An 11,385-nucleotide genomic window follows, 5' to 3' on the forward strand; every position below is an offset into this window, starting at 1 on the left:
GATAAATGATGCGGTGGTCTAGTGGTTAAGACGTTCGTCTCTCAATCCGGGGACAAACGTTTCAATTCCTGGCAATGCAACAAAATTAGCCTGAAAAATTTCGGTGTGGTTTGGGATGTTTAAAACAGTTAAAAGACTTTTCGGCCTTTGCGAAAGACCGTAAATTGAAAAAAATTTGAAATAAAAAAACCAAAAGAAAAATTATCGTGTTAAAAAGTACCTGAAAATTAAAAGAAAAGCACAAGTAAAAAAGTTTTAAAAGCACGTGTCTTCTAAAAAGCCTGAAAATGAAGAAAGTCAGACGGAAAAAATCAAACAATTTCCCGCTTTTAAAAAACTCATGTTTACTTACCTTAATTTTTTCACGAAGAAAGATTTTTCTCGAGAGTGAAAAAATTTAATTTTTTTCACTTTTTTGAAATTCTCTTAGATTTTTTTTTCGACGCGGAAGTATTTTGTCTTGGGCTACCTGTGTCAAGCAGACACAGGTTGCCCAAGACAGACACAGGTAGCCCAAGACAAAATACTGCCGCGTCGAAAAAAAATCTAAGAGAATTTCAAAAAAGTGAAAAAAATTAAATTTTTTCACTCTCGAGAAAATCACCCTGTCAAATTTTCGTGAAAAAAAATTAAGGTAAGTAAACATGAGTTTTTTAAAAGCGGGAAATTGTTAATTTTTTTTTGTCTGACTTTCTTCATTTTCAGGCTTTTTAGAAGACACGTGTTTTTAAAACTTTTTTTACTTGTGCTTTTCTTTTTCTGAGTCTTTTTAGAAGACACATGTTCTTAAACTTTTTTTGCTTGTGCTTTTTTTTCAATTTTCAAGTACTTTTGAACACGAGAAATTTTTTTCAGTTTTTTATTTCAAATTTTTTTTCAATTTACAAGTCGTTCTGAAAGGCCGAGAAGTCTTTTAACTAATTTTAAGATTTCCAAATCACACCGAAATTTTTCAGGCTAATTTTTTTGCATTGCGAGGAGTTGAAACGTCTGTCCTCGGATTGATAGATGAACGCCTTAACCACTAGACCACCACATCATTTTGCGAAAGCTATTGTTCTTTATTTGACTAAATACTTTTCGACGAATTTTAAATTAAATAGTAATTTCGGTGGGAAAAATCGAACCTTTCCCATGCAGGATTCGAACCTACGCTTACAACCTGGTAGGCCGTAGCCTTAGCCAATGGGCCACCGGATCTTATGTGGATACCAACATTACAACATATATATAATTGATGAGAAAGATTTGATTTTTCCCACCGAAATTACTATTTAATTTACGATTCGTCGAAAAGGATTTAGTCAAATAAAGAATAGCTTTCGACAAATGATGTGGTGGTCTGGTGGTTAAGGCGTTCGTCTATCAATCCGAGGAAAGACGTTTCAACTCCTGGCAATGCAAAAAAATTATCGTGAAAAATTTGACAGGGTGATTTTCTCAGAGTAAAAAAATTTAATTTTTTTCACTTTTTTGAAATTCTCTCAGATTTTTTTTTGACGCGGAAGTATTTTGCCTTGGGCTACTGTGTCAAGCCAGACACAGTTGCCCAAGACAGACCCAGTAGCCCAAGACAAAATACTTCCGCGTCGAAAAAAAATCTAAGAGAATTTCAAAAAAGTGAAAAAAATTAAATTTTTTCACTCTCGAGAAAATCACGCTGTCAAATTTTCGGGGAAAAAAATTTAAGGTAAGTAAACTATGAGTTTTTTAAAAGCGGGAAATTTTAAATTTTTTTCTGACTTTTAATTTTCTGTGTTTTTAGAAAACACATGTTTTTACTTCTTTTTTACTCGTCATTTTTTTTCAATTTTCAAGTACCCTTGAAAGCGAGATAACCTGAAAGACTAATAATAACAGATAACCTGAAAGACTAATAATTATAAATAATAATAATGTTGCTTCCATATTGTGAACAAAATGAAAAGTAAGGAAATTATTTCGTTGCACTGCCTTGTTTTCATCCGAATATTGTTGCTGTTATGACGTAAAGCTAAAATACATTTTCTAATACATATAAATTCAGTCATTATTGAATAGCTTTACAAAGATGCGCTATCAATACTGACTGTATCCCATGCAAGCTCCCCATCGTAACCTGGATTAGGATAACCTTCAACGACAGACTTCTTTTTTCCCCGAGTATTTCGTCTACCCCTTCTTCTCAAATCATTTTCCCGCGACTCACCCTCCCCTCGCCTTATGTTTGCTGCCGCCACATCAGAACTTTGTCTTGGTCGTCGTCGTCGTCGCCTTCTCTTCTCTCCTCTCCCTCCATCAGTTGTCTGCGATGCAGCTTTTGGACGGTGTTTCCGTCCATTACCTCTCGATGAACTTTCTTTTACACTTCCGGTTAACCAGGTTGGGAAAAGGTCTTGGATGGCAGACACAAGACCTTTCGGTTGTTCTTTTGGAGGTGAACTGCCACGTGAACGGGAACCACCTGAAAATGGGGGTGAATAATCAATTTAAAAATCAAATCTTTAATTACTCTATAATCTTAATCATTAGCGACGAGTGTTATATCTGCTTCTCAACATCAATTATAGACAGCATCATTATCTTTCTACAATCTTATAATTTTATTACAACAAATAAATAGCTATTAATGTACTTTGAGAACGGATAGATAGGAAGCTGTTTTAAAACAAACTAAACTCAAAGTTTTTGGATATAACTTAGCTTAGACTTTTTCCTCTAAACTGCAGTTGTTAACCTAAATATATTCCAAGTTAGATTACGAACTATTGGAGCTAATTTTTAATATGCAGCCAAGTATGCAATCATGCATTCACATGCAGGAAACAGGTATAGTCCACCTTTTCACTTTCATTACATTGTAGAAATTCATTCATAACCATGCATACCAGACGATAATCTCATATAAGTTTGAAAGCTTTGTATCGATAATTTTAGGCCCCTTAGTTCCAGGAAGGGGCCTTCCCTGAAGGAAGTGATCAGATAAACTAAACCTTAGATTTTAACGTCTTTTTAAACATTTCAAATTTCGTGACTTACGTTTATCCCTTGAACGTGGAGCCTTTATGCTGATGTGGCGGGGCGATTTGCCTTAAAAATATTAGGAAATGAAAGTGGTCAAAAATAAAATAATTAAAAAATTATATTGAGGTCATGATAGGGCTGTGGAGCAAAAATGGAAAAGTACCTTTACCGGAGGAATGAAGATCCAGCATCTTGCGAATCTCTTCTAACTCATTCGTCATATCGTTTTGATGTTCGCAAACATTTTTAAGATCAGCTACAAGGGAATCAAAATCGGACGACTTGTCCTTGCCATATATTTTACCAAAACGGTCATCCAGAATATTCTTCAAGTCCACAAGATTTTCGCAAATTTCCTGCTCGGTTGCCTTCCTCGCCCTGCCTTCATTCCACGACACAGGCAGAATTTTGATAACTTCAGGACTGCAGTTTAACCTCATGTACTCCCTGTAGCGTAATTTCTGTCGCTTTCGAAGGATACGTTCCGATTCGACTATTTTGATGGCCCTTTGCATAATCGTGTTTGCGACAGCGTTGTTATACACTCGAGTAAAGGTCTCGCTAAGGAGCGCAATGAGTAAATTCAACGTGACAATTGTCATCGCGGTAACGTAAAGTACAACAAGTATTCTCGCCATTACTGCGTCCTTTTCGACCATACTCTCCAAGTTGAAATCATCACCCACAGCCATTTGGAAAACACGATAGAGTAGTTCTCCAGTTGTATGGTACCCGCGTGCAGATTGTGTAGAGATCGCACCGAAATTTATCCAGAACGAAGCTGCAAAGGGCACCATAATGAGAAAGAACAAGAACGCCCAGTTAAGAAAATCCCCCAAAGTCTCGGATAAAATCAAAACCAAGGTGCCGATGCCACTAAATGGACGCACGAACTTCAACAGACGCAGCCACACGAGGAGATTCACGATGCTAATGGTCCGGGTATAGAGGTAACGCGTGGCGTCTGTTCTCCGGTACACCAACACGAAATGTGTGCCGATAGTGGCAAGAATCAAAAACAGAATAACCCAATCCATGTAGAACCATGCATCGTAGGCGTCAAACAGAGGTAGTGAGCGCACCCTCTTTATTTCGTGCTTCACGAATTTTTCTTCCTGCGGCCACCTCGGATGGCAGAACTTCAAGTCGTATTCAAGTTGTTCGATTTTCCACCTGACCCAGTCTCTTTGGGATCTCCGAGATTTGAGTGTGGCTTGAATGAAGACAGGAAAATGTTATGCAGAAAGTAACTATTTATTAAGTACCAATTTAAAAAAAGAAGATAAGTGATAATAAAGCGATTTAGATAACTGTATAAGATGTATATCGCTATGATTTGTCATTTGTCGTGAGAATGATGAATATTGAATATAATGAAGGCATTTCGAGAGTTTGCGAAGGCCCTAGGACTTCGAGCAAAAATTGGCACAAAATGCATTTTGTTGCACATGTCCAAAAATTGCCACCAAAAAGAATTATGAAAAATTTAAACAATTTTCGTTATACCGTAAAACCAACGACTGAAATTTGTTGAATTTGAAAATAGAAATTTTCGCTGTAATGACCGCAAACTTATCAGAGAAAATAAAAATTTGACAATTTGTGTAATTTTACATGTATAAAATCGCAGTCCGTATTTCAATCTGTTTCCAGCTTTTTGAAATTTTAAGCAATTTATTATATCATAATAAATAAATAAGTATATATATATAGTATCACTGTGTATGCAAACGAAACCAATTACGTGTATAATAGATTAACAGCATTATTTTGAACATTTTACAAGATATATTTATATATTTATTTAGTTCTTGAAAATAACTAAATGCATGTAAACTCATTCTTTCAGATTGAACGCGCGTGTTTGTCATTTAAGATGAGATGAAAGTACCGTCCGAAATAATTAGTACAAAAACATGGCGATTTACAGATAAAATGAGGATCATTGCTAAACTACCTCTGAGTCCCTACTAACCTTGAATCTGTTTCCCAATATCAAAAAGAGTCATGAGAATTATGACAACACCAATTGTGATTTTCCATGCCCGATCCGAAAATTTACTGTAGAAATCTTCTCCCTGTTCGGGCGTACCTAGTGCGAACACGGTCCACACGATGCCAAAAATAACGTGAAAACCCAAATCAAATGCAGTCGACATCCAACCAAACTGCTTCCATTTTTTCCGAACTAATCTTTGCATAACCGGATGTGTTATCACTTCGTATTTCCGATTTGCTACGGCCGTTTCAAGCGCGGTCCTTGTTTTCTTCGTCGCATATTTTTCCCGTGAAGCTTCGAGATACTGTAGATAATAGGATTCACGCATCGTTATGACGTCATAGCTGTGCAGTTGATTCAGCGCTTCGACTGCAAGATTTGGCAGACGATCAATTAGAACGCAGAGAGCAGAGTTACCGGTGATATCCAGTAAGCAACTTGATGCTCCTTCATCGATCAAGATTTTTGCAACTTTCCCTCGACTCCATTCTGCAGAAACCTTGAAGAAAAGAATCCAGCCATGAATGCCCCTCTCAAGGAATTTTCGAGTGGGGAAGAGGTTATACGCAAAAAAGGGAACTGCATTACCGCTCAATTGTGGAATAAACGCTTACTATAGCTGTGGGCGTAAGGCCCGCAGTGGTACAGGTGTATGTCATACGGAAACGTTTCAAACTTGTTGTACGAAAACACCACCTCTAGCGTTCTGAGCCCTAGCCTAAAATTTGTGACATGCGCACCTGTCTTGTATTTCATGTAATCAAAAGTAAAGGAAGCACAATAAATATACATAAATATACATACATGCACCTGAATATATCACTGAAATTAAAACTTTGAATGGAGAAACGATTACTGAATTGGGGATACGTGGAGGTTTGAGGCAAAGGAGAACCTGCCAACAGGTTGTGTATGGTAATCCAATCATACAATAATCAATCAATCGTTGAAATATTACTGGATTATGCTACCCTTGTTTCATGAATGACTCTGTCAAATACCAGTGCCTCTCTATACAGTTACTGAAATATTGCAAAGTTACGATTGTTTAACTGGGTTTATCTGGTGTGAAAACGTCTCTTGTGAAAAGACATACCAAATGTTAAATCTACCACACATATCGATCAATATTCTGTTGGATATTGTTCACAACGTTTCAAACGACGACACACAGTTTAAATTTTCATGCATTTTTCCGCCAAAAATATCGGTTATTTAAAGTAACATTTTCTTGTAATGAAAGGAACCTTAAAGAGGAATTGCATGATAATAAAGAAGTGGATCAAAATAATACCTGAAGTGGTGTGCGTTTCTTGGCGTCAAGTGCATCGATATTCGCATGGAAACTCAACAACATTTTTAGTGACCGAGTGGCGCCATTTTTTGCGGCATAATGGAGCGGGACCTGGAGTTCACCGTGCGTCTTCGAATTAATGTCTGCATTGTTTACCAAAAGAAACTCTGTCATTTCGACGAAATCGACTGCGGCGGACACGTGTAAAGGAGTGCGTCCAAAACGGTCTTTCTTGTTAATATCACAACCTGTAAGGCAACAGAACCCGCCTTGAATGCAGTTGAATAAATCCCTCATGACCATTGCAATATGTCATCCAAACTGGTAGCAGTGGTGAATATATAGTGTTAGTCAAATCGAAAACCATGCTAAGATGGTGCTTACCGAGGTCTATAAGAAAACGTGCAACGTCTGTATTCCACGAGCGAGCCACTTCGTGAAAAATTGTCTGTTCATTTTGATCTGCGGTATTTATATTAGCTCCCCCTTTTACAAGCGCTTCAACGAACTCGTAATTGAACTCATCTTTAGTGCTATTGGAATCAGCGATGGTGGCGGTGTATTGAAGTAATGCTCTGTTTCGTTCTAAAACGCTATTGTTTTGCTCTTCTAATGCAGTTTCGCTGAGTTGATTTTCAACAACTGCTTGAAGCGGTTCATTTGGTCTTGACGTTCCTGGCAAAAGAAGTTCACAATAATTTCAACTCGGCTCGTTTAGTCACGGACTAACAGATTGGTTGGTGGCTTAATAATAGTCAATTACAGCCGATGATACAAGAACTAACTGGATTGCTAACGAATACATTATCTTCCCATCGAGAGGATTGAGAGGCTAAGGGGGAAGGGATTGGCTAATAAGCAGACAAAATGTAGGTAAATAAAAGTAGAATGATACAATAGAAAAGGGAGGGAACCGTTCCTGTAGGGAGAGCTATCACTCAAAAAATTGAGCCCAAAAAATCCTCTCAAAAACTATGACGGGATATTAGAATCACCCTCCGAAGAGCCGCTACTAGGGAGTTTGAGCAAGGCAACGAAGTACGAAGACGAAGACAAACTTCACAATTTCTTAACGTCTGCGCATCATTTGCGCATTGGTCAGCGGTGAGGGTTTAACGTCTTCGTCCTGTTGTCCTGGTTTAGGAAGAATATTTTGACAAAGTTCGTTGTGGTCAGAACGAAGTTTTCAAAGTAAGATATATTCAAGCCAAATCTTGGACAGTTCTTGTATGGAATATAAATGTTGTTTGAGATTTTTAAACCGTAAATAAGCATAACATCTTCCACTTCCAAAGCATCTTCTGAAAACATTGCTAAAATAGCCAGCTCTGTTCATGTTTACAAAATTAGTACCGTGTTCGTAGTCGTATAACTTTGACAGAACTGCTCAATTCAAATATCCCGCTGCACGAAGACTTAAGACGAAGACTACTATTCCCAGTCTACCTCGGCCGAAACACGTCTTCGTACTTCGTTTCCTTGCTCAAACTCGCTACTATATGGTTAGTGCTGCCACTATGTCGAAGCTAGAAGTTTCAGACGTCTTTCCGCCCCAGACTTGTGGGTTACAAATTCTCTCACGCTTGATCATTCATCCGCTCCTTGATAGGCAGAAAATGTTAAAAGCACTCACATAAAATGCTATAGCATCTCTCCGCTTGCATAGGTGTAGAATTGCACAATTTGCACTGCATGTCTGTAAGAATCTTTAATTTTTAAATTCTACACGAAACAAGGTGGACGCTTAATTTGATCGATTTATCAGTTGACATTTGAAGTGTCGAGACATTACGTGTCTGCATGTTTAAAGTAAGTTGAGTTTATTGATCAACACTGTATCACTGTCCATGCATGCAGTCATCTCAGACAGTTAACATTGTCCACCGCCCAGCCCTATTGCCCCTGTGAATTTCATTGCCATGGGTAAGTCATTATTGTTATTTTTCATTCCTTCGCATACAAAAAAGCATATTCTAAATTACATTTAGTTATATATCACATAATTCATACATACCCAAACGTTCCTTAATCAAGATCTCCTCGAAAGGCTTTATACGCGTCGTACTGGTGCGGAACGTATTTAAGTCCTTTTTCTGCATTTCGGCTGTAAATCACTCTGCTTAATTCTTTGTTTAAAGTTTCGGCGAATCTCACAGAAATGGACTGTGCATGATCATATCCCTAAATAGATACAGGCCTACCTGAATTACGTTATGCGGTGAACATGATCGACGGTTTTGCATAATTTGACAGCATAATTTGCAGGCTAAGTCACAAAGAGGTGACATGCAATCATGCAAGATGATTGACGGACCCCTTAGAGAAAGATCAGCTTGTGTGGGGTATACCTAGAGTTGCAGGCCGGCATTCATTATTAGGTAATCTGAGGCAGTGAGTGAGGAGGATACAGGACCGATAGGTTATAGTTTTTCATTCAACTCGTCACAGCTTCTTAATAAATACCTTCACATAAAATTGGTTCAGAGGATACATCAATGAAAACATGTATATTCTACGCAGGTATAATAACTTCACCTATTTAATGAATTTCTCCTTTATATTAGGTTGAGAAGCAAACTGCCTAAACTTGCGTGCCTGTGATGAAAGCCTGGGTTGCGACGCCGCCATCTCGACGTCTTCGTAACAAAGGAACAGCAAGACGCGATAAATTTTTTTCTATCTCATACCTGCTCAACAACGTAATTATTCTTAACCAATACTCCCGCAGTGTACAAGGAGACAAAGGATGGCCATTATATTTAATGGAGCCGAAGGCTTTTCAGTCAAACACATAATCCTTTGACATCTCGCCCAATCACAGTATTAAAATTACGAAAAGTGTACCACTTATAAGTTCCCATAAGAACTTTCTTTTTTTCTTTGATATATGAGTGTGAGTTATGAATTGATATATGAGTGTGAGTGAACTTTTTGAACACAGGCGTGAGACTTTAGGTGGTACACTCTAAGTAATTGTAATCACTGTGATTGGGTGAGATATAAAAGGAACAACAATTACTAAATTTCCATGCACAATCACAGGAATGCCAATAATTCTTAATAAGATCAAAAAGACAAAATACAAATTAAAATCAACGCCCAGAAACGTACGTAAGAGCCAAGAATTGAAGAATACAGATATTGAAATTTAAGAAAGTTCTATAAACTCTTTGCATTTACATAAGACAAATGAATTTATGTTTGCAAGTAACTGGACATATTTAAAAGTTTTCAAACCTCATACACCATTACTTATAATATGAATACGCGATGCTGACTCTATATTCATTTTATCAAGACCGATATAACTGCATGGTCAACAGTACTCAACGGTAACTTCTCGCGGAATGCTTTTTCAACGTTTCGATTATTTTAAAAACACACAGAAAAGAGCATGCATGGAATAGCTGAATGTGAATCGGAGGTTTGCATGAAAAGTGCAAAGAAAAGTTTTTTAAATTTCCTCAGGAATACTTCGGTATATATATTCAGATATATTTTATAATATGAGCAACCCCATGGTCATGCAATGTAGACTATTATTGTTCTCGATAATTGACACTTACATTGACGATAATATAGACACATCACAGATCACAGTAAACCGCTTTAACCGCAAAGCAAACTTTTTAAATTCGTATTCTTTAGGCGTCTATTACGTTGAAGCGTGCATGTAATGTGAACTATAAGCTGTTGAAAACCTGTGGGGTTTTCTTAAATTTCTTTCACATGCGATTTATAGATTAACGTTTGCGATTAGGTGTGAACTTCAATCTTTAGCCCATAAGGTCTCTAATCATATACGGACTCGCTGTCATAAAAACTGCTACATGTCCTTCCACTATGTTCTAGCCCCATGCCCCCATCATGCTTGGGCAAACTTTATGTGAAGTTTAAAACTCGAGCATATACTGACGTTTGAATATCATCATGTCATACACATAAGGCAATTAACGAGAAAACGAAGTTGTTGATTTAATCCCCTCCCAAAGAATTGGTGCAATACCAGGCCGCCTTCACGCCTTACCTTGACGACGGAATCACCACCACATTGTTGGCGAGTTGAAAAGAACACGTATATCGCGCTAAATTAATTACTGCAGTTGCTTACAATTTTTTGCATAAGTGCCAAAGATTTAAGAGCGATGTATTAATTAATTAATATTTAGTCCAACCAAACTCTGCGGCATATAGCAAACTAACCAGGCTCTCATCAACAATATACACACTCGATCATCGTAGACGTAGATGAAAACTTTGATCGAATTACCTGCACACATCTGACTTATTCAAAGCAAAAACTCTCTTGCATATATATCTGAACTGTATGTACAAAGCAATACTTTTGTCGTTGATTATTAATAGTTTAAATAAACAGTTAATTCTCACGGTATAAAAACTTTACGACTTCTTAGATGACATCTTTCCAATGACGATCGAAGCCACATTCTTTGCGAATTGTTTTCGGTGGCAGTATAAATTGTTATATCTTTGTATGCATTATACGAGAGACATCTTGTTGCTTGCCACGGTCTGGCTGTCATGAGTTATTGCATGCATTGAATTTGTCGTCACGTCTCCTCTTCCCATCACAATTAAATTTGATCTAAATAATTTTGTTAATATACATTTGCACAAAACGTCGTGGGACCGGTTGTTCGAATGGGATGTGCAAATTAAACGCATAAGATGCATGCAATATGAGATATATGAGAGTATTTTTAAACTTTGGCGTATCCACCGTTTAAGCTAAACGCCTTTCGAACAACCGGCCCCTGTTCACTATATATGGGTATCTGTATACCATTGCAGTAAAAACGAGGCTTAAGGTGCCCTAGAAGGCTGCAGTCTCCCCGGGTTATTTCAGCTTCACAAACTGTTCCCATGGACATATACAATGAGAGTTCCCATAACTGGGCAAAGATTTGTCTAGAACACTCCAATTTGTTTTGATTTTTTGTTTTCTATTAGCCCATTTTTATAACGTGTTTTGCCCCCATACAAAGCATGTATTCTCCCCTATTTATTTTCATCATAACTCTCCTGACGAAGGCCCTCAGGTCGAAACGTCGAGAAGTGTTTTGTCTAT

At 37.5% G+C, this 11,385-nt stretch overlaps 1 protein-coding gene across 2 annotated transcripts; it reads right to left on the reverse strand.

The window, feature by feature from the left end:
- Positions 1-1,857: 1,857 nt before the first annotated feature.
- LOC114523502 (transient receptor potential cation channel subfamily V member 3-like) lies at positions 1,858-10,820 on the reverse strand. Of its 2 annotated transcripts, none has more exons than XM_028544447.1 (8): positions 10,686-10,820; positions 8,311-8,477; positions 6,681-6,971; positions 6,297-6,544; positions 4,979-5,501; positions 3,173-4,216; positions 3,019-3,069; positions 1,858-2,443 (listed from the first exon to the last, which is right to left on the reverse strand). In XM_028544447.1, the coding sequence occupies exons 2-8, from the start codon at positions 8,393-8,395 to the stop codon at positions 2,043-2,045; spliced, it is 2,643 nt and encodes an 880-aa protein (XP_028400248.1). In that variant the 5' UTR covers positions 8,396-8,477; positions 10,686-10,820; the 3' UTR covers positions 1,858-2,042. The 2 variants fall into 2 exon arrangements, with proteins under 2 accessions (XP_028400248.1, XP_028400247.1); XM_028544446.1 differs by having other exon boundaries at positions 3,167-4,216.
- Between the last annotated feature and the right edge of the window lie 565 nt (positions 10,821-11,385).

Source organism: Dendronephthya gigantea, unplaced genomic scaffold (genome assembly GCF_004324835.1).
Source record: "Dendronephthya gigantea isolate DGI-Jeju-01 unplaced genomic scaffold, DenGig_1.0 000027F, whole genome shotgun sequence".
Classification (NCBI taxonomy): Eukaryota; Metazoa; Cnidaria; class Anthozoa; order Malacalcyonacea; family Nephtheidae; genus Dendronephthya; species Dendronephthya gigantea.

Excerpts from the sequence above, each read along its gene's own strand:
- LOC114523502 (XM_028544446.1), bottom strand. The coding sequence starts at position 8,395 with ATGCAGAAAAAGGACTTAAATACGTTCCGCACCAGTACGACGCGTATA. Across the intron at positions 4,217-4,978 it reads TATTGGGAAACAGATTCAAG|CCACACTCAAATCTCGGAGA; the intron begins GTTAGTAGGGAC and ends TCTTCATTCAAG. Across the intron at positions 3,070-3,166 it reads TCTTCATTCCTCCGGTAAAG|GCAAATCGCCCCGCCACATC; the intron begins GTACTTTTCCAT and ends AATATTTTTAAG.